Consider the following 23,855-nt stretch of genomic DNA (forward strand, 5'->3'; position numbering starts at 1 on the left):
CAGCAGATCATGACTGAAAGAGATGAACATACCTGGTAAGTCAGCTTGCATGGCTCCTGGGAAATCTTTAAAATCATTCATTATTCCATTTTATTCATTTTTCTAATTGAATAAATTGAATAATAAATCAATTAATGAATCTAAGATCAGTTGTGGGTTTCCCTTTACCTAATTATTATTCTATAAATATTTTCTCTATTGCATTCTTGGGTGAAATGTAGAGATTTGTTATTCTTCCTTTTAGAGGGACTACAGAAATTATATTTTTGTAAGTTAGGCTCATAATTTTTCACGCTTACAAGTAGCAGACCACTTCACTGGAGTTACGTCACAGAGAAAATCTCTTCATAACTCACTTTATCTTAATTGAATAGATTGACCATCAGAGACACTCAATGCTGAAATACAAATCTTCTCTTTGACTTGGTTTCACCAGGAAGAGCAACAACGGTCATGGATCAGAGCAACGCAAGTGCTCCAAAGACCTTCATTCTCTTGGGTTTCTCCAACCAACCCTGGCTGGAAATGCCCCTCTTCGTAGCGGTGCTTGTTGCTTATGTCTGCACACTGGTTGGCAACATGTCAATTATTGTGGTATCCAGGGTAGACCCTCTTCTTGACAGCCCTATGTACTTCTTCCTTTCCAACCTCTCCTTCCTAGACCTTTGTTTTACCACAACCACCATCCCTCAGCTGCTGCTGAACCTCTGGGGCCCAGACAAGTCTATAAGCTATGGTGGCTGTGTGACCCAGTTTTATATGTTTCACTTTTTGGGAGCCACTGAATGCATCCTCTTAGCTGTGATGTCCTTGGATCGTTACATTGCCATCTGCAAGCCCCTGAGGTATGCGGCTATCATGCATCAGCGACACTGTATCCTCCTAGTGTCCATGGCATGGCTAAGTGGTTTGTCTAATTCCTTGCTTCTGTCGTCCCTCACCATCCAGCTGCCACTTTGTGGTAACAACCAGGTAGANATTCCTTGCTTCTGTCGTCCCTCACCATCCAGCTGCCACTTTGTGGTAACAACCAGGTAGATGACTTTCTGTGTGAGGTTCCAGTGATGATCAAGATGTCATGTGTTGACACCACATTCAATGTAGCTATGCTCTCCATTGTGGCTTCGTTCTATGTCTTGGTTCTCTTGTCATTTATCCTTGTCTCCTATGGGTTCATTGTAGCTACTGTGCTTGGGATTCAGTCCTCAGATGGAAAGAAGAAGGCCTTTAACACATGCAGTTCTCATGTTATTGTTGTGTCTCTCTTCTATGGGCCAGTAATTAGCATGTATGTTCAGCCCTCTGCCACTAGCACCCAGGAGAAAAACAAACTCATGTCCTTGTTTTACAGTTTGGTGACTCCTATGCTTAACCCTTTTATCTACACATTGAGGAACAAAGACATGAAAGGGGCAATAAGGAGGCTTCTTGTCTCATTGTACCACTGGGGAAGAGAACAAACCTAACTGCTTTTATACTCTACACTCAGTACACAGCTCAGAAGATCTCCTGTTTTAAAATTACCTCTTGATTTTACCTCCTTCAAAATTGCTGGTATCCTTTAGTACCTACCTTATTTACAGATATGTTTCTGTACTACACTGCTATGGTTTGTTGGATATAATTTCAAATGTTAGACCTAATCCTCAGATTGTTTATATGTTTCAGTTTTTGGGAGCCACTGAATGCATCCTCTTAGCTGTGATGTCCTTGGATCGTTACATTGCCATCTGCAAGCCCCTGAGGTATGCGGCTATCATGCATCAGCGACACTGTATCCTCCTAGTGTCCATGGCATGGCTAAGTGGTTTGTCTAATTCCTTGCTTCTGTCGTCCCTCACCATCCAGCTGCCACTTTGTGGTAACAACCAGGTAGACGACTTTCTGTGTGAGGTTCCAGTGATGATCAAGATGTCATGTGTTGACACCACATTCAATGTAGCTATGCTCTCCATTGTGGCTTCGTTCTATGTCTTGGTTCTCTTGTCATTTATCCTTGTCTCCTATGGGTTCATTGTAGCTACTGTGCTTGGGATTCAGTCCTCAGATGGAAAGAAGAAGGCCTTTAACACATGCAGTTCTCATGTTATTGTTGTGTCTCTCTTCTATGGGCCAGTAATTAGCATGTATGTTCAGCCCTCTGCCACTAGCACCCAGGAGAAAAACAAACTCATGTCCTTGTTTTACAGTTTGGTGACTCCTATGCTTAACCCTTTTATCTACACATTGAGGAACAAAGACATGAAAGGGGCAATAAGGAGGCTTCTTGTCTCATTGTACCACTGGGGAAGAGAACAAACCTAACTGCTTTTATACTCTACACTCAGTACACAGCTCAGAAGATCTCCTGTTTTAAAATTACCTCTTGATTTTACCTCCTTCAAAATTGCTGGTATCCTTTAGTACCTACCTTATTTACAGATATGTTTCTGTACTACACTGCTATGGTTTGTTGGATATAATTTCAAATGTTAGACCTAATCCTCAGATTGTCTGCAATTTGTATAATAGTGAGGACTATGTCATTAAGTTCCTTTATAACCATCTAGAGATTCTACTATAGGAATCTAAAGAACAGGCAATAAATAAATGTTCATTAACTGACTCATTCAGTCGAAAACCAGTCAAACCCTGTCACTTCACATGTTATTATGAAAAAAAATACAAATAATACAGACTGCAATACGTCTTCTTACAATTGGGGATATTCTTTCCAGGTTAATCTCCCATTTGCAAATCAACACTTTCTATGAATTACCAGCAAGAGCAAATGGGTTAATAACACATATTCTACAGCCAAGTCTCTCAATTACAAATTCACTGGCCCTTTAAAATTAAGATAATTCAAAAATAATATCTGATTCTTTCTTTCCTATAGGTCTCAATGGGATTCCTTCCTTTTGAGGTATTTGAGTGAAGTAATTCCTTCTAGGTTCCCAAAAGGAAAAGTTGATGATTAAAATCCTGAGACACTTCCATGTGGTCTCTTAGTATTAAAAATCACTCTGCCTTCATTGGGGAGATAATCTACCTACAATGAGAAAATTAGGTGTATTTTGTAGATAGGCAAAGGATGAAATAGTTTAGTCTTTTAGGAATCAGAGCACTAGGTGGTTAGCAGAAAGGAAGATAGAGAAAGAAAGTGGAGGATAACATGGGAGAAAGTGTATAATAAATTGGCTATTAGACCATCAACTTTGAGATAGAGGTGATGAAGGAGAGAGTTTAATGTTGATGAGGGAGGGGGCATTCTGTTGGCTTTATCAATAATATCAACTCTTCTCATTATAAATTTGTCATTTTCTCATATTTTTCTGCTCCCCACTCTTACAATATCTTCATATTTCAACTTGTGTTTTAGGCATATATTTCATTGCTTTTTTGACAACTAAGTACAATTATGTATGATGTTCATGAGCCTATCCTTGTTAAATTTGAACTGTCCACTTCCAAATGGCAAGAATAAAATCTCTTGATTCATAGTATACAAACCTCTGACACAGGGATACATTGATTCCAATCAATAATTAATTAATTTTAATAATTTTTAAAATTCTTCCTCTTATGCCCTTTGCATTGCAATAAACTTTCCTCTATAGATTTGAAGGTAAGGATACTTCAGTTTTGCTGTTTCTGGAGAGCAGGAAATATCACTCTTTTGGAGGCAAGCTGATTTCTAGTTCAGTCATGTCCATTAAGGGCTAGGTCTTGTGATTTTACTATGTACTGCTCTTTAACAGTACTGAGCACACTTGAAATTCTACATTCCTTTAGATGACCAGTTCTCTCTCCAAAAAGATCATGAGGGTTATTTTTTTTTTTTCTTATTTGGTCACCATAGTGGTTAGCACAATGGGTGCTACAAAATTCACTCTAAATAAATATTTTTTAAATAAATGAATGAATGAAAAATATTGCTTACTGTCCTCATTATCTGCTGTTAAACCCTGTATCAGAGGCTCATACAAAAATGTGTCATGTACTAAATGATGAGTTTGACAAAATAGGTTATATTTTTAAGGCAATGTTTCTCCAACTATCTTATGATAATGTTCAGGTCCAACTATCTTATGATAATGTTCTGTTTCTCCAACTATCTTATGATAATGTTCAGGTATATTTTAAGAACAGTACCTTTTAAAAAATCCATATTGAAACAAATTTGAGAAAAAACATATATTATTCTTGATATTTGGAAGGGAAATTAATATATTAATTACCCTGATTTGATCACCACATGTTGCATACAGGTATTGATATTCAACTCTGTACCCCACAAATATTTATAATCAATGCTTCAATTAAAAAAACAAGTACTTGAGAACTCCAGAGTAAACTCTGTTAAACAATATTTAAAACAACAGTTCCCAAATACTTTTTTCTGATTTTATTATTTTCTTTTTTAGAGAAAATAACAGCACAATTTGGAATGTAACTCCTTAGAAGACACTGAATCCTAGAATTGTAGAGAAAGTAGATGAGATGAAGACAAGAAAATCTCACTTTTGTGTTGGATGAATGAACACAAGATCTGTGGGGTACTGAGAGAAATCTGCGTATTAATAGTCCCATTTATGTTCCATAGGTATTTGAAACGTCATTATTTATTTAAGATATAATTTTTGCAGTTAATTATTATGCTTGCAATTGTAAAGTCAGTATGATTAGGCAAACTTATTGTTTAGTTTTTATTTTAATATTAAAATAGAAAGAATATGTTGTCTTTTTTGCTGAATATACTTTCTCCTAAAAATATAATTGTTTAATATGTAGCTGCTATAATGAACAAAATAGAGGAATAGTTATAAATTATATAACATTTACAAAAATATATCCAGATCCATATAAATTGCTTTTCGGTAAACATTTGGAAAGACATTTCTTAAATGCATGTTTAAAACGTATCTCCATCTGACAAGTTTTACCATGTATAGGTAAATCTGTACCATATCTAACTTGCTCTACCTTCTGCTCAGCCTTCCTACACATTAGAATCCTTATCAAGCCTTTTTAAATCATAGACTTCACTCCACTGCAGACTTCTTGTATCAAAATATTTAAAAATCATGTCCAGAGAACCATTTTGAAAAACTTCCTCAGTTAGTTTTGATGTGCATACAGAATTAGTGAGGGCCATCACAGGGAAAATATTTTGAAATATTGATTACAGAGGTCAGACAGGATATACTAATGAAGAAAAAGTATGGTCCAAAGCAAGAATAGGAGATAACTCTTGCCAAAGGTATAAAGAATTCTAGATGCTCCAAGCTTAAAGAAAAAAATACAAATCCGTATGCAGAAATCTCTGAACAAATGCTAATGAAAATGCAAGAAGACCCAGTTGGACATCTAGAAAAGGTGATTTCCTTGGAAATAAGTGTTATGTGAAAGTCACATTCAGTACTTCAATCAGTAGTGAAACTTTCACTTATGCACAATAAAGTTTCAAAAAAAGTTTTTCTAGAACTAAAACATATTACAAAGAAACTGAATAGTTACTGTTGATAAATGAATTATCAGTCTGATCAAGCAAACAGAAGAAATACCTCAAAACAAAACAAAAGCAAAAACACCAAAACTATGAGAAATTATGGAAGAAAATATAAGATTTAGAGAATAGACACACTAAACCAAATATAAACAATAGGAGTGGTAGTTGGATTAAAGGCAGTAAATAAAGGAGTAAAAATTAAGTATTTATAGTAAAAATATTCCTGAGTTACAAATAATTACTCTAATCTACAGATTTAAAAGACCCACCATGCTAAAACACAGATAACAGAGGAAAAATACGCCTCACACATATCCTTGTGAACTTACTAAATTCTAAAGATAAGGCAATATCTAAAATGTTTTCTTAGATAAAGTTTGGACAAACTATTAATTTATATCAATCAGAGCAGCCCTCCCACTAAGAGTATGTAGAAAATCTGCATAAAGTTCAAAAAAGAGAACAAATAATGGAAATCATAGCATTATTAACACCTCAGACTTTGGGCTAGAATGACTGAGGGCTGAAGTCTAGGAGTAAGCATAGACTGGGATGTAGACCAGACTTACAAAAGACTGAACCCCAGATTGTATAACCAGCTTTACTGAGGTAAAATATAAGCAGAATAAACTACATAATTTAAAGTACAAAATTCAATGTTTTTACAGTAGTATTTACCAATGAAACCAACACCAAAATCAAGGTAGGGAACATTTCTATCACTCCCCAAAAACTCTTCTTACCTCTTTATCTCAGATTTATTAAACTACTAATCTACTTTATGTCCTCATGGATTAGTTTGCATTTCTTGAATTTCCAGTAGATGGATCTATACAGCATGGAATCTGTGTTTTGTCATTCAATGAAAAGATTTTGAGATTCGTCTAAAATTGTCTCATGTCAGTACTTTGGTCTTTTTCACTGTTAGTAATGTTCTATTGTAGGAATATAAGACAGTTTATCCATTACATCTGTTGGCAGATATTTGTATTGTTTCCAAATTTGTGGCTATTTTGAATAAAGTTCTTATGAATATTCACATAAAAGCCCTCATTCAAACAAATGTTTTCATTTCTCTTGAGCAAATACTTAAGAGCTGGATAAATGGGGCATGGGGTGAGTGTATGTGTAACTTTTTTTTTTTTTTTTTTTTTTTTTTTTTCCGTGTCCAGCAACGGATCGCAACCCTCAGTGTCGCCCCCGTACCGGACCGGGACAGGCAACGGGATTGCAACCCTCGGTGTTGCTCCTGCGCCTCGCTCAGCCAGTGAGCGGGAACCGGTCTGTATGTGGGATCCGAACCCTTGGGCGGGAGTGCTGCCGCGCTTCCCAAGCGGCGCACTATCCAGTGCGCCACCGGGCCGGCCCCAATGTATGTGTAACTTTTAAGAAACCACAAAACAGTGTTTGAAAGTGGCTGTTGTATTTTTTAAATTTATTGCTTTATTTTCATTGATGCATTGTAATTTTACATACTTACAGAGTACAATTTGATGTTTTGATACATATATATGTTGCAAAATGATCAGGTCAGAGTAGTTAATATAACCATCACCTCATGCATTTATAATTTCTTTGTGATGAAAGTATTCAAAAGCCTCTCTTCTAGCTATTATGTAATATACAAAACTGAACTGTTAACAGTAGTCACTCTACTTTGCCATTAGAACACCAGAACTTACTCCTCCCCACATTCCTACCAGCAATGTGCAAGCTGGCTCTAGCCATTTCATCCAGAATTAAGGTGGTTATTTTCTAGTCAACTTACCTTCCAAAAGCAAAAGTAATTCTCTCTGGAAGAGCAGAACAGCACTCAGAACATTTAAAATTTCATATAAATTGTCATTTTAAAATTGATGTTGGAGAAATAGAGGGAAGAAGAGGTTACCTAATTTCAGTAGTGCTCATTCTAGAAAACCAATAGATGATGCTTATAAAATGGAACTGATATAAACATAATAAAAAAAATCAAATCTTTCTATATACCAAAAGAAATACTTAAAAGGAGACAGCAAAGAAAACTGAGTACATAGTAAAAAATTTGTATGTACTTGTTATGAATATATATTCATAAATTTATGTCATTAGTTTATCCAAATGGGAGTTCCCTGGAAGACTACATTTAGGAGACTACCTGTATTTGAGCCTGAATCAGAGTTCGGCCACTGCAAAAGTTAATTCCCCCAAAGGATGTTTGCTGAAAATAATCCCAGGTGACTGCTTTAACTTTACTGTTGACTGAGGCAGTGGATAACACTTGGGGAGAACCATAAGTTAATTAAAGAGCTTAAAAGAAAAATTTAAATAATGGCATGTCTATAGGGGCTTTGAAAATCTTTGCCATATAAAGAAGGACAATTTAAAATGATGAAATGATTGATCCACCAAGAAGATATAACATTATAAACATGTTTCTACTTAGCAAGGTATCCCTAAATTACATGAAGCAAACACTAACAGAACTGATTGGAGCAATACATAATTCCACAATAATAGTTGAACTTCAACACCCCATTTTCAATAATGGGTAAAACAACTAGACAGAAGATAGAAAGGAAATAGAAAATGTGAACAACACTATAAACATACTATACCTAACAGACATCTATGAAACACTCCACCCTATAACACCAGAATACACTTTTTTCTCAGAGCACATGGAACATTCTACAGGATAGACCATAAGTTAGGCTATAAAGTCAGTCACAATAAATTTCAAATGATTGAAGTGATATAAAGTATGCCCTCAAACTACAATAGAATGAAATTATAAATCAATTTTTAAAATTGTAAGATACATGTGAATGTAGAAATTAACATACTCCTAAACAATAAATGGCCCAGAACAAATCACAAGGGTAATTAGCAAATAAATTGAGAAGAATTAAAACAGAGCCCTTATTTAATCATCCATTGTATACATGTACTGAAATATACTCTGTACCCCATAAATATGTACAATCAATACATGTCAATTAAAAAATAAATAAATATTTTAGAAAGAATGAAAAAGAAACACAACATACAAAAACTGATGGAATACAACAATAGTATATCAGATAAAGATATTTAAAAGAAAAAAAGCTTCTATTATTGATTTGTCAACTTCTCTAAAATGAAAAAGTGCATGTGTGAGTGTGGTGTGTATAAAAATCAAGTGACATAATAATATGTATAAGATAGTTCCATTGTATTTTTTTGTTACTGTTGCTGTGGAATTTACATCTGAGGGAGGAAGACTTAGGAGCAAAATAAATAAATAAGAAAACTTTAACTCTTTTGCTAAAAAGTAAAGAGAAAATAATATAGAGAGATGGGGTAGTACAGTATGTATTGGGTATTCCACCTTAGGTGTTATTTAAGGTCAAACCTGAAAGACAGGAAGGAGTCAGTCATGATAAAATCAGGGTAAGAGCATTTTAGGCAGAAGAAAATCTTATTCAAAAGTCCTGAAGTAGGAAATGGCCTCGTTCTGTTTATAATGAAGAGTTACGTCAGCTATGGTTTCAGCAGAAAATACATGGCACACTCCAACTGGGATATTGAGGGAAGATGAGCAAAGAAAATATTTAGAAAGGTGTGGGGAGGATTTAGGAACACCAACAAGGGATTTCTATATGTGTTTTATACATGCAGTATGCTGAAGCTAGCAACAGTGGGGAGCCTGTTACCAACAGAAGACCTGATGTGGTTTTGCAAACCAGAGAGAGAAAGAGCATCTGTATGTACATGGATAACCCCCAGGAGCTATGATTTTTGGTTGAGCAACACAAGCAGCCTCATGTGTTCCAGCTGAAAGGAAGCTATGGGAAAATACCCCAAATTAGCTATTCTCTTGCTCTCTAATTCTCAGTGGGTGACTCCCATTGGATGAACTCAATTAGAAGCCAGATATTAAGGAAACATCTTGATTCAGCCTTTAGAGGCACATCATAGGATAGAAGCATATATAATGGTATAGGCAGTGGATCTGGGGCACTAGAGGAGAAGTAGAAGATGTCCAGCACATGTTTAATATAGAAGAATACACATCTATATGATACCAGTGGTTACCTTTAGAGAAAGGATTATGGACCATGGGAGGAGGTTGTTAAAGGGAAATCTTTCCATCTGTTCCTGCTATTCAATGTATTTGAATTAGTTTTTCAAACTAATGTACCCACTGGCAAAGCTATAGTAACCAAAAAAGCATTGCACTGCCATAAATACAGACACAGGGACAAATGGAACAGAATAGAGAACCCAGAAATAAATCCATGTATATACAGTCAACTGATTTTCAACAAAGATAACAAGAAATACATTTGGGAAAGTCTCATTTAGAGACTTTTCCAAATGACAAAAGCATTTGGGCAGTCTCTGAATGGTGCTGGGAAAACTGGATTGCCATATGCAGAAGAATGAGAAATAGGGCTTTATCTCTCACCATATACCAAAATCAACTAAAATCGGTTAAAGACTTAAATGTAAGACCTGAAACCATAAAACTACTGGAAGAAAACATAGGGGAAATACTCCAAGACATTGGTCTGGACAAAAATTTTATGAAGAAGACTTCTAAAGCACAGGCATCAACAACAACAACAACAACAACAAATAGATAAGTGGGACTGCATCAAACTAATAAGCTTCTGCACAGCAAAGGAAACAATCAAAAGAGTGAACAGGCAACCTGCAGAGTGGAAGAAAATATGTGCAAACTATGCATCTGACAAGAGATTAATATCCAGATTATATAAGGAAATCAAACAACTTGACAGAAAATAGACAAATAATTCAATTAAAAAATGGGCAAATGAGCTGAACAGACATTTCTAAAAAGAAGACATACAAATGGCCAAAAGGTATATGAAAAATGCTCAACATCACTAACATCAGGGAAATGCAAACCAAAACTACAATGAGATATCATCTCACCCCAGTTTGATTGACTATTATTAAAAAGACAAAAAATAAATGTTGGTAAAGATGTGGAGAAAAGGGAACTCTTATACACTGTTGGTGGGAATATAAATTAATATAGCCATTATGGAAAACAGTATGGAAGTTTTTCAAAAAACTAAAAATAGAACTACCATATGATCTAGCAATCCCATCACTGGATATTTATCCAAAAGAAAAGAATTAGTATGCCAAAGAGATATCTGCTCCCACATGTTTATTGCATCACCATTCACAAAATCCAAGACGTGCAATCAAACTAGGCATCCATCAACAGATGAATGATAAAGAAAATGTTGTGTATACACACAATGGAATACTACTCAGCCACAACAAAGAGTGAAATCCTATCATTTCTTGCAACAAGGATAAGCCTGGAGGACATTACATTAAGTGAAATAAGTCAAGCACAGAAAGATAAATTTCACATGTTCTCACTCATAAGTGGAAGTTAAAATAAATAAGGAAGTTAAACTTTCAGAAGCAGAGAATAGAATTGTGGTTACTAGAGGCTGGGAAGGGGAGGGAAGATGGGGATAGGAAGAGGTTGGTTAACACAAAGATTACAGCTAGATAGAAAAAATAAATTGTGGTGGTCTACAGCAGGGCTAGGTGTCTACACGTAACAATATATGTCTTTAAATGACTAGAGTAGAGGAGCTCAAATGCGCTCATCACAAAGAAAATGATAAACTTCTCAATGATAGATATTCTAATTGCCCTGATTTGACCATCACACGTTGGATACATGCATTGAAATATAACTCTGTACTGCATAAATATGTACAATTACTATATATCTCTTAAAAATACATAAATAATGTACCCATAAATTAGGTATGTGATTTTTTAAATTTTAATGTTACCTGTATATCTGACTAACATGTGGTGTGCTTGGTGAGAGAGAGAGACAGGAGGAGAAGAGAGAGATTGTCATTTCATCTTTTTGTTATAAAAACATTAAATACATTGACTTTCTTAAGTATCATTTGATTCCCTCTCATTGGATAGATCACTTTTTTCCCTTCTCTTTTCAACTCATTTTTATGGTCATTTATTGTTATGACTAGAAATACTTAAGTCTTACATGAGATATTCTAAGAATTAATGAAGTAGATATTCAGGAATTCTCATTTACATTCCCCAGAATCATTTATTCCAAGTACCTTGTCTCTGATTGTATCTTATTTAAAATGGTTCCCTGTGTGTTGGGAAATTGAATGTTATAAAACACATCTAACAACAGAAGAGACTTGCTCCCAAGCTCAATTCAGTAGAACTAATCGTACGTAAGAAGCATTTCCATAGAGACCTCGATCTCAATGAACTCTCTCTGCTAATTCATCATCTGGGAAAAGGATAAATAGCTGAAAACAATGCCTAAGAGATCTCAGAAACAGCATACAAATAACACACCCGCAAAGCATTTTTGGTATTTTCTACCTTTGTCTTCCTAACCCATGCTTTTCTTTGGTATCCTTGTATCAGCTGAAAAGCTAACAGTTCTGAGGCTGACTCTTAAATTCTCATCCATGTACTACAGTTTCTTTGTTCTTCTCTGAGAGTTTGAAAATTCAAGTGTATTCCTTCATAATTCCTTTTATTAAAGATATTTATCAAAATAAGGTGAGTAAAAAGACTATTGTTTTTAAAATCCATGCATTCTTAGGGAAGGGAGGAATGTGTGTAGATCATGATGCTTAATGTGCATATGAAGGTCAGAGAGCATTTCATTTCAGGGAGCCTTTTCTAAGTTTTGGAAATACCTACTGCAAAGGCTCTAAGAAGCATCTAGAGTTCTTTTTCGAGTTAATCTCTCTGTCTCTCACTTAAACCAAACATAAACGCATTTTAATTTCAGTAAACACTATGTCTGACAGGCATTAAATACCTGAACGAAGGATGATGCCTTCATTTAATCATGAACTTTTTAAATGTATGGTCAAAATTTGATAGCTTGACTTTTCTTGTGTTTCATCCAGATATTTTTCTGTCAGATAAAAGTAACTTTTATTTCTTCTTATGATCTTCTACTATATATGAAGTTAAAAAGTGGTATAAATATATGTAAAATACAGTGTATGGTGAAAATTAAGTATAAACGCAAATTAGAAAAAATGTGAGTGGAGTTACAAAGAAGATGTTAACAGGAATAGAGTCTGGCACTTTATTAAAGTGGCCTAAACATTCATGGATAAACAATTCCTGTATAGTGAAACAGTGATGTAAAACCACTTGAAGTAAAAGACTCAAAAAATCAGATGCAAGCCAATAATTAAAAGCAATGAAATATTATGAGAATGACATGAGAAAGATTAGAAATCTATGGATAAGAATTATAAAGTTTAAACATTCTTCAAGAGTAAATCTCATTTATTAGACATACCAGCTCTGGTGTCTCTAGGGAAATATTCCGATTAATGAAGGGGCTCTGGGGTGGTCACCATTCACATATAAAGCTACACTTAAAAAGGAGAATAATGAGAACAAAATCCCAAGTAATACAAATGTAATAATAATGCTGAAAGCACACTGAAGTGAATACCGTCATTAGAGTTAGATATATTTCATTATGGAAGAATTTATGGAAAATCAAATCTACAATTACTCTAAAAAAATTGGAAGATGGTCCATGGTAAAAAAAAAAAATCACTACAGGTGAATATAACAATATTAAGTAAATAGACAATAGATGTCTTATAATGCAATTATTTAATAGTAAGGGTAGATTACAAATTATAGAATATTTATTTTAGCAATCAAATTAATTCATAGCATGCTTTTATTTCATATCCTGCCTACAATACAGAATTTGACCCGAAGAAGAACTTAGCCAAGATTTAACTTATTCAGGAAACATCCCTAGAGTTGAGATGCTTTCTTTGGAATCTTGAAACTCTGAATTCATAGTCTAAATATCTCATTACCTCATTTAAGGCATTTATTGCTTTTTGATCTCTAGAGACTACTTAGTTATTAGCAGACTACAGCAATAAATGATTAACGATATCCTAAAATATGGATACTAAAATTTCCTTTGTCATAGTGTTTTTGGGTAGATACTAAAAGATTTAATGTGTGTAGAGCTTATTGGAGTGTTTGGCACACAGGGCTCATTAAGTATTATTTGGTACTATTATTATATGATCATTATTATTGGATACTTCTGGCTTAGGATAGCATGTAATCAAAAGTCAACATTCACAGCCTGTCTCTAAGTAGCTTTGTGTGACACCTCGGAAAATGACTTTGAGGGTTTAATGAAATACAGAATATGAAAACTGTGTTTTGTAACCCTATGAATGTATGTGTTCCTCTTAAACCACTAATTGACTAGCAGAGAAACTTAGAATTTAATCACTGGGATGCTATCTTAAGTTCCCATCTGAATATCCCTCGTCTTACAGAAAACTGTGATTTTTATGAAACACACCTCATCCACTAAAGGAAAATATATATATATACAAAAAAATCGATCTTTCTCAAAATATTGTTTTACTCAGCTAGTTATTTTATAGTTTCAATGTGTCTTTTATTGAAAACAAAGGAACATGTCCATAAAATGTAAACTAATTTCTGGATTTCAGTAAGCCCCTGAGCCTGACTTGGGATATCGACTTTCCATTTGACAAGTTACCTGGAGTTAAAAAAAAATATTTGTAGCTATATATGATCAATGGGTCACTGATAACTGTTCAAATTCTTGTATTAAAACAGGATGATAAGTTCACTCAATAAAGGAAAATCTTTATAAGATGGATAAATTAACTCAAATTTAACATGAAAAAAAACATGTTTAGTTTGAACTAAATAGTTATGCAAAAATACACACATATGCAAAAACTAATTCCTGAACACAGGGAAACCTCTGTTATTGTAGCTCAAATCTCTCGATTTATGCTTGAAGAAACTGGTTAAAAGTGTTTAAATTTCTTGCTCAACTCCACAGAGCTAAGATAAATTTGTTTAAAACCAAAGTCTTCTTACTCCTCAAAGAGATGTTGTAATCATTCTACTCACTAATTGGGGTTGAACAAGGCTATCTTGGTGAATCTTACACCTCCAGGTTTTCTCCTCCTTTGTCTTCTGCTGTTACTAATTCAATACTTTCACTCTTCCCAACATTTCAGTAACGCCTTGCAACTGTGTTTCTGAAAACGAACCATCCCTGGGCTTCATACCACATCTACTCTATCAGACGTCCCCAGATAAGAACCAATGAACTTCGTCTTAACAGCCTCCTCAGCTGATTTTTATGTCAGTCGAAGTTTGAAAACCATTGTTTTGGGGTTCCCAAAACATAGACACTTCTACTTTTCATTTACTCTTCACCATGATTTAAGGAGATAGTTATCGTCATCCATATTATACAAGGGAGGAAATTCAGTTTCAGAAAGGTAGGGTTACTTGTTTAAGATAATTGCCTTTACTCTGTAGTGTCGTGAAGGGAAGTTAGATCACCTGGGGCCAGATCCTTTGTTACTCTGACCTCAGGTCACTGCACCCCATCTCCTACGAGTGGACAGCCAATGCATCGTCATGTTTTGTCATTACCCTTAACCCTAATTTTTGGCAGTTCTCTACTACAGGTAGAATAAATTGAAGATGATGGCACTAATTAACGAAAGCCACCATGAAGAGTTTATCCTACTGGGCTTTGCTGACCGACCTTGGCTAGAGCTTCCTCTATTTGTTATTCTTCTTATAACATACCCCATGGCTTTGATGGGGAACATCGCCATCATTCTGGTGTGCAGGTTAGACCCCCGTCTCCACAGCCCTATGTATTTCTTCCTCACCAACCTCTCCTTTTTGGACATGTGTTATACCACGAGTATCGTTCCACAGATGCTGTTTAACCTGGGGAGCTCTAAGAAGACCATCAGCTATATGGGGTGTGCTGTTCAGCTTTATTTCTTCCACATAATGGGGGGCACAGAATGTCTGCTCTTGGCTCTTATGTCATTTGATCGCTATGTGGCCATCTGCAGGCCTCTGCACTACACCCTCATCATGAATCAGCACATCTGTATCCTGTTAGTAGCCACCGTGTGGCTTACTGGAATGACCTACGCTATCTCAGAGGCCTCTGTGACATTACAGTTGCCACTGTGTGGTCTCAATAAACTGGATCACTTGCTGTGTGAGATTCCAGTTCTGATAAAGACTGCCTGTGGTGAAAAGGGTGTTAATGAGCTCACACTCTCTGTGGTATGCATTTTCATGTTGGCTGTTCCACTCTGCTTAATTCTTGCCTCCTATGCTTGTATTGGACGTGCTGTATTTAAGATTAAATCTTCTGAAGGAAGGAAAAAGGCCTTTGGGACATGTTCCTCCCATCTCATTGTAGTTTTCTTATTTTATGGCCCAGGCATTAGCATGTACCTTCAGCCCCCTTCCTCCATCTCAAGGGACCAGCCCAAGTTCATGGCTCTTTTCTACGGAGTGGTGACTCCTACACTCAACCCCTTCATCTACACTCTGAGGAATAAGGATGTAAAGGGGGCATTAGGCAACCTGGTGCAGAGCATTTTCAGTTCCAAGTCATAATGGGTAGACATCAAATAAAGTTATTTAACAATTAGAGTAGCTTTATATGGGTTTCTCTAATAACTTATCCTTGTCTCATAATCAAATCTCATGTTACATGTTCTTTTTGCAAATTATGTCATGTTTCTGATATTTTTATAATCCAGGATTAGACCCAGCTAATATGCATCACTATGGGAACTCTGTTTTTGAAAATGTATTAAAATAGTTCTATTCTGGTTGATACATACTGAAATAATAACTGCATGAAGTAGCAAAAAATGCTAATAGTATAAATTATAATATAAATTCATTAGTTCAAGCTAATTGCTATAAAAATAACATGGCAACATTCATCACTGGGCTTCCTATCAGGCTCACCTGAAAAACATTTCATCGATCTTTGCAAGGTGCCCCAAGTCTAAGTGTGCAGTGTGGCTCCACTGAGCATCCAGTGGGAAGCACAATGTGCTTTAGAAGAATCATGAGTCTCCTAACTTTAACAACCTCAATTTACGTAGATGCTATTGTTTCTTTTAAAATGTGACATAGAGGAGTTCTGGTCAAGATGGCAGAATAGATGGTCCCCAGAGTCACTGTCTCCCACAAATTAACCAATTTACAACTATAAAAATGTAACAACAGCCAAGCTTGGGCCACTGGAGCTCAGGGGAAGAGGAGGAGAGATCTATGGAGCTCATGAAGGCAGGAGAAACCACAATGACAGAAAGAAAAAACTTCTCAGAGCATTTCGGGCCGTGGCTGCTGTAAGGCTGGAACTACTGAGCACATGGATCAGGAGCTGGCAGAAGCCACAGTGGTGCTGTTTATATGGAGTTACTTGGAGGTGGCAGGCCAGAAGAGGGCCTTGGTGGCCCCCAGGACAGCAAGACCACTAATAGAGTTCATGTGGACCCACGCAGGAGCAAGGAACCAGAAGAGCTAAAAAGAGGAGCCATTCAGAGGCTGGTAAGTCATCACAAGGGACCGGTGCAGGGCCCGTCCCACGTGAAGTGTTTGGAGCATGGGCAGTGGGAGAGACGGGCCTACTGGGCAACACTGGGACACAGTAAGAACAGCTGATCCTCCCCCCAATCAGTGCAGGACCACTCAGAGGAGACTGGTCAGGAATATAGAATTGCATGGGGTGCAGTTTGATGAAAAAACCCAGGCCCAGATAAGAGTTTTTACACAACCCAGGTGCACTGGGACTCTGGAGAATGGGAGGTACCTATAAGGTCAACCATGAAACCCTGAGCTGCACAAAAATCCTTTCCTAGGAAAACTGCAGCAAAGCAGCAGTTTAGCTTCACCACACAGCTCAAGTACTGTTTCCCACAGGAAGTTCCCCTGTTTTAGAAGTAAGCAAAGAACAAAAACTTAGTTCTGGCCCAGGCACACCACCAGAGCCTTGGGGCCCACCAGGGGACATGAGGCATAAAGCCAGGGACCAGACCCCCACCCACAACCAGGCACACCATGCCAGTGATTTGGGGCCCATCCAGAGACCCAAGGCATGGATCCAGGAGCCAGACACTCCCCACAACCAGGCATACCACCAGCACCAAGGAGCATGCCAAAATCATCACCTCCATGTGGGTGGCCTACCACAGCCCCCACAATAACCATGGCCTCTGCAAATGTGGCTAGATGCCCCAACCACCATACAGATGGCCCACCAGCCAATAGAGAGCATTGACACAAGAAGAGTCACCAGCAGAGATAAAGAAGAGGATGTCTCTCTCCACAAAGCCCATTTCAAAGTGACAGAAGAAACATCTGCTCTATGACAATATTGAGGGACCTGATCACACCTCTCAGCATTGGACATATCATCTAGGCAACAAATGAACAGAATAACCATTACTCTTTCAGAAAGAGAGAAGAAATCTATGGTAATTAGAGTGGGGAGAGGGAAGGTAGAGGAGGATGGGCAAATATTGGACAAGGGCCATAAAGAATAATTATGATTTGTAACAATATATATGCTAGTAATATTGATTTGATCAACATATCTCAATGTTGAACCCCAAAAATATGTAAAAGCCATAAAGAATAATTATGATTTGTAACAATATATATGCTAGTAATATTGATTTGATCAACATATCTCAATGTTGAACCCCAAAAATATGTAAAAGCCATAAAGAATAATTATGATTTGTAACAATATATATGCTAGTAATATTGATTTGATCAACATATCTCAATGTTGAACCCCAAAAATATGTAAAACCAATTTTGATTCAATAAAAATTTTTAAAAAGAGAAAAAGAAAAAGAAACTAATAAAATGTGACATAAATCTTGTTCAATGAATGTGTCCAGTGGTTTTGTACTTTTAATTAAAGAATTTATGATTAGATATTAAAATGATGGGAATAAAGGGACAAAAAGTATACACATGTTTCTTCACACTCCTTTTAATTGTCTTAAGTAAGAGTCTCCTAAATCAGTGAGAAAACAGAGGTGATATTAATAATGAGCCTCAACCTGGAAACATTTCTATGCATAAATTGGAATATCCAGGAATGCCTTTTGAAACTATGCAAGAATCAGTATGATAAGAAAATAATTAGTATTTCTGAAATGATAAGCAATTTGATTACTTCAACAAACAATATGAGTATCTTCTTTTCATTTAAATTTTGGATACAAATGATTTGTTCCAAATCTGTATTATTAAAAGTTGAAAGTGCTGAAACTTAGTTCTAGGACTCACACCTAAAACTTAAAACTGTGTCATCAAATTAGTTACAATTTATGAGAGCAAATTAATGGATTTGAAAGTTCTCTGGTGTTAAATTAATGTTGAGAATACAGAATTACAGATGATGTATAGAAAAACCTAAAATAGACACAAGGACCAATGGAAGAGAATAGAGAACCAATAAATCAATCCACATATTTACAGCCAACCAATCTTTACAAAGTCGTCAAGAACATACATTACGGAAAAGATAACCTATTCAATAATTGGTGCTGGGAAAACTCGGTATCATGTATAGAAGAATAAAACTAGATCCTTAACTCTCACCATGTACAATATCAACTCAAAACAGATTAAAGACTTAAACATCAGACCTGAAACTATAAAACTCTTAGAAGAGAACTCAGGGAAACACTTCAGGATGTACGACTAGGCAAAGAATTTATGAATAAGAACTCAAAAGCACAGGAAAAAAAATAAGAAATAAACAAATGGCCCTGTGTCAAACTAAAAACCTTCTTCACAGGAAAGTTAACAATCAACACTGTGAAAAGACAATCTACACAATAGGAGAAAATATTTGCAAACTATGCTTCGAAAAAGGGATTAATATCCAGAATATACAAGGAGCTTAAACAACTTAACAGTTAAAAAAAATGGGCTATGGAGCTGAATAGACATTTCTCAAAAGAAGACAGAAATGGCCAACAGGTACATACTAAAATGCTCAACATCACTAATCATTAGGAAAATGCAAATCAAAACTACATTGAGATAACATTTCACCCCCATTAGACTGGCTATTATCAAAAAGACAGAGAATAACAAATGCTGGGAAAGATTCAGAGAAAGGGGAACCCTCCTACTCTGTTGGTGAGATTGTAAATTAGTGCAGTCATTATGGAAAACAGTATAGAGGTTTCTTGAACAACTACAAATGGAACTACCATATGATCCAGCAATCCCACTACTGGGTATATACCCAAAAGAACGGAATCGTCATGTCAAAGGTATACCTGCACTCCTATGTTTATTGCGGCTTTATATATGATAGCCAGGATTTGGAACCAACATAAATGTCCATCAATGGATGACTGGGTAAAGAAAATGTATGTATTCACAATGTGGTACTACTTAGCCATAAAAAAGAATGAAATTCTGTCATTCACAGCAGCATGGATGAGCTTGGAGAAAATTATATTAAATGAAATAAGCTAGCCACAGAAAGAGAAATACCATGTGCCCTCAGTCATAAATGGGAGCTAATAAATAAGCAAACAACAATCATAATAATATGTTTAACTTTTAGAAGAAGAGAACAAAACCGTGGAATTTAGAATTGTGAAAAGAGAAGAGGGAGGGGTATACCAAGATATGGGTTAATGGACATAACATAGCTAGTTAGGAAAAATAAGTCCTACTGATGTACAGCTGAGCTAGGCATGTATAACTAACAATATGTTACTTCATGTTACCAAGTGACTAGAAGAGAGATTGAATGTCCTCATCACAAAAAGATTACATTTTCTAATGATGAATATGCTAATTATCCTTATTTGATTATTGCACATTATAAGCAGGTATTGATACTCAACTCCATATCCCACAAATATGTGTAACCTATTATGTTTCAATCTTTAAAAGTCCCCATATAGATTCAACCAAATAGGCCCTCTCCAAGACACATTGTAGTCAAACTATATAAAGTGATCTAAAAACAGTAAGACAAAAATGTCAGGTCACTTATAAGAGAATCCCCATTACACAAACAGCAGACTTCTCAGCAGAAACCATACAGGCCAGGAAAGAATGGGATGATATAGTCAATGTCCTGAGAGAAAAAAACCCTGACAACCAAGAATATCATACCCAGCAAAGCTATCCTTCAAAAATGAAGGAGAAATAAAGTTCTTCTCATCCAAGCAAAAATTAAAATAATTTAGCACCACCAGACTAGCCTTAATACAAATGCTTAGGAGAGTCCTAAAGCTAGAAGAGAAAAAAATAAATAACGACCATCATGAAAACACCTGAAAATATAAAACTTATGGGTAGAGTAGATACACAAATTAGAAAGAGAGGGCTGAGCCCATGGCGCACTCAGGAGAGTGCGGCGCTGGGAGCGCAGCAGTGCTCCTGCCACGGGTTTGGATCCTATATAGGGATGACCGGTGCACTTGCAGCGCTCACTGGCTGAGCGCGGTGCAGCCGGTCTCAAAAAGGACAAAAAAAAAAAAGAAAGAGAAAGAAGTAAATTCTTATCTGTACAGAAAACCACCAAACCTCAAGAATAAACAAAAAGAAAGGACCAAAGGACACACAAAACAATCAGAAAACAAACAACAAAAAGACAGGAATAAGACCTCAATAATAACCTTGAAGGTAAATAGATTAAATGCCCTGATCAAAAGACATAGACTGGCTGAATGGATAAAAAATAAAATAATAACATAAAAAAACACGACCTGTTGTGGGGAAAATAGGATAATTTAGTCAGGCTCCCTCCACATTTCTTCTAAACACATTGTGTGTGGGTGGAGTTAGTGTGCATGTGCACCCCTGTATCTTTGTAGTTAACTGCTATTGTGTTTTCTTTAGATTTTGGGAAGCTGGTCCAGCAGGGAGAGCTGGAGTCTAAAAATAGAGCATGTTTACTCTACTGGCAGCTGCACACTTTCAGTTTTTCTTTGGACTTTGCCAATAGCAGTTGAGTTTTTGAGTTTCTCTGTGGACTGCTTGGCTCATAGTGCTGTGTGTGCTGAATAAAGAATATTCCTTCTTCAAACAAGGGTCCAACGACCTTTTTGCTGGTTACCTAGCTCATAGACCTGTGTGAAGGGGTCTGGTGACCCAGCCTGGCTTGTGAGGGGTCTGGTGACCCAAACCCAGCTCTAGCTCTACACTCATCCATACGCCACCTAAAAGAAATACAACTTATCTACAAAGACACATGTAGACTGAAAGTGAAGGGATGGAAAAAGATATTCCATGCAAATGGAAAACAAATGCAAGCAGCAGTAGCTTTACTCATATCAGATAAAATAGGCTTTAAATCAAATACGTACTAAGAGATGAGGGAGGGCATTATATAATGATAAAGAGATCAACAAGGCAAGAGGATATAGCAATTATGGATATATATGCACCCAATACCAGAGCATCCAGATATATATAGCAAATATTGTCAGATCTAAAAAGAGAGATAGGCACTAATATAATAGTTGGAGACTTTAACACTCCACTGTCTATATTGTACAGATAATCAAACAGAAAATCAACAATGAAACATTAGACTTCAATGGCACCAAGTTTTAACAAAATCTTTGTTACTATCTTATACAGTTTCCATGTTCATCTATATGTTTCTTTATATTCTACACAGTGCTATATCACCCAACAGATTTACAAAGGTAACTCATATTAAGGGAAAAGTGTTTGAATCCTGAGAAAGTATAAAATCATAAATAGTTTCTCAATCCGAAGAAGAAATGAACATGAGGATTTCCATTCCTTTGGGTATACACTAGGAGTGGATTGCTGGATTGAATGGTAGTTCTATCTGTAGTTGTTTGAGAAACCTTCATACTGTTTTCCATAATGGTTGCACTGATTTACAGTCCCACCAACAGTGTAGGAGGGTTCCCATTTCTCTGCATCCTTGTCAGCATTTGTTATTCTCCATCTTTTTGATAATGGCTAGTATTTTTTCATGTGTTTGTTGGCCATTTGTAAACTTCCTTTGAGAAATGCCAGTTTAGCTCCTTTGCCCTTTTTTAAACAGGTTACTTGTTTAGTGTTAAGTTCTTTGAGTCCCTTGAATATTCTGGATATTAACCCTTTCTTGGATAAGTAGTTTGCAAATATCTTCTCCCATTCTGTAGGTTGTCTTTACACTCTACTAATAGTTTTTTCCACTGTGCATAAGCTTTTTGATAAAATCCCCTTTTTAAGTTTTTTCTTGTTACCTGTGCTTTTGAGGTCTTAATATAAATTATTTGCCCAATCCTCCATCCTGAAGTGGTTCCCCTATATTGTCTTTTAGTACTTTTATATTTTACGGTGTTATACTTAAGTCTTGAATGCACGTTGAGTTGATTTTGGTATATGGTGAGAGGTACAGGTCTAGTTTCATTCTTCCACATATGGATGTCTAGTTTTCCCAGCACCATTTATTGAAGAGGCAATCTTTTCTCCAATGTATGTTGTTGCTGCCTTTGTCAAAGACCAGTTGGCTGTAAGTATATGGGTTGATTTCTGGATTCTCTATTCTATTCCATTGGTCCAAGTGTCTATTTTTATGGCATCCCCCGACTCCATACCTCCAGATGCTGGGCAAGCACGTGGCTTGGTAGCAGGTGGATTTTCTGGAAGATTTTCCTTATTGAATACATTTTATGGTTTTCTGTAGCCATACTATTTTTTGTTCAACTTAAAGTTATATTGATGCATCTATTTCTCTTAGTGTTTCTTTTAGTTTCTATTTTACAAATGTGAAGCAGAATACCATGCAAGGGTGTCAGTCCCTGGGAGGGGAACACCATGCACTGACTGCCACTCCCAGGGAAGGACTCTAATCACCTCACCGATTTCTGCTGAGGTTCCTGAGTCTGGCAGGAGGTTTTGTACAAACGCAGCTGCCACATGTTTGCAAGCATTCTTGTCTCTGGCAGGTTCTCAAAGCAGATCCAGCTGCCACAGCAGTCATACCTCTACCACTTGCATTATTATGTCTAGTCTGATGAGACTGAACACTTACACAAGTCAGACAAATCAACTTTATTACTCACAGATGGGCAGAAAGAATCAACAGGAGCCTAGGATCCATGGTGAGCCAGTCCTCCAAGGCTTAGGAAAGCCACTCAGGACAGACGAAGTCTTGTCACTGTGTGCCCCACTCTGTACCACAGCTGAGTGACCCCCAAAGACACTCCACTCTGGAATTTATACTCCAGGGAAGACTGGTATCACTGAGCTGAAATGTTGCAGATCATCCTGCTCTGGCAGGGACAAGGGCAAAGGCTAGGGTACTACAAACAGTTTCTGCTTATTTCAAGATGTTGCATTTTTGGAACATTCTGTCTGAGATTTGCAAGAAAGAGGGGGAAGAGCTGGGTTGGATAAGGACATTTAGGGACCAATCCTCCTGCAAATGAAAGTTATTGATGTGCATAGATATGAATATCTA

The 23,855-nt window shown here is 36.4% G+C and overlaps 3 protein-coding genes across 3 annotated transcripts; all 3 read left to right on the forward strand.

Moving 5' to 3' along the window:
• The first annotated feature begins 453 nt into the window (after positions 1 to 453).
• On the forward strand, positions 454 to 1,466 carry LOC103600611 (olfactory receptor 2B11-like). Its single transcript, XM_008584897.1, has 2 exons — positions 454 to 972; positions 1,035 to 1,466. The coding sequence occupies exons 1-2, from the start codon at positions 454 to 456 to the stop codon at positions 1,464 to 1,466; spliced, it is 951 nt and encodes a 316-aa protein (XP_008583119.1).
• Positions 1,467 to 1,659: 193 nt separating this feature from the next.
• On the forward strand, positions 1,660 to 2,304 carry LOC103600612 (olfactory receptor 2B11-like). Its single transcript, XM_008584898.1, has one exon. It carries the CDS (start codon positions 1,660 to 1,662, stop codon positions 2,302 to 2,304), a length of 645 nt encoding a protein of 214 aa, XP_008583120.1.
• A 12,736-nt stretch (positions 2,305 to 15,040) lies between these two features.
• Positions 15,041 to 15,982, forward strand: LOC103600613 (olfactory receptor 2B11-like). The gene has a single exon (XM_008584899.1). It carries the CDS (start codon positions 15,041 to 15,043, stop codon positions 15,980 to 15,982), a length of 942 nt encoding a protein of 313 aa, XP_008583121.1.
• Positions 15,983 to 23,855: the final 7,873 nt, after the last annotated feature.

The sequence above is a fragment of the Galeopterus variegatus genome, unplaced genomic scaffold, assembly GCF_000696425.1.
Source record: "Galeopterus variegatus unplaced genomic scaffold, G_variegatus-3.0.2 Scaffold3400, whole genome shotgun sequence".
NCBI lineage: Eukaryota > Metazoa > Chordata > Mammalia > Dermoptera > Cynocephalidae > Galeopterus > Galeopterus variegatus.

Coding starts and splice junctions, on each gene's coding strand:
- LOC103600611 (XM_008584897.1), top strand. CDS start 454: ATGGATCAGAGCAACGCAAGTGCTCCAAAGACCTTCATTCTCTTGGGT.
- LOC103600612 (XM_008584898.1), top strand. CDS start 1,660: ATGTTTCAGTTTTTGGGAGCCACTGAATGCATCCTCTTAGCTGTGATG.
- LOC103600613 (XM_008584899.1), top strand. CDS start 15,041: ATGGCACTAATTAACGAAAGCCACCATGAAGAGTTTATCCTACTGGGC.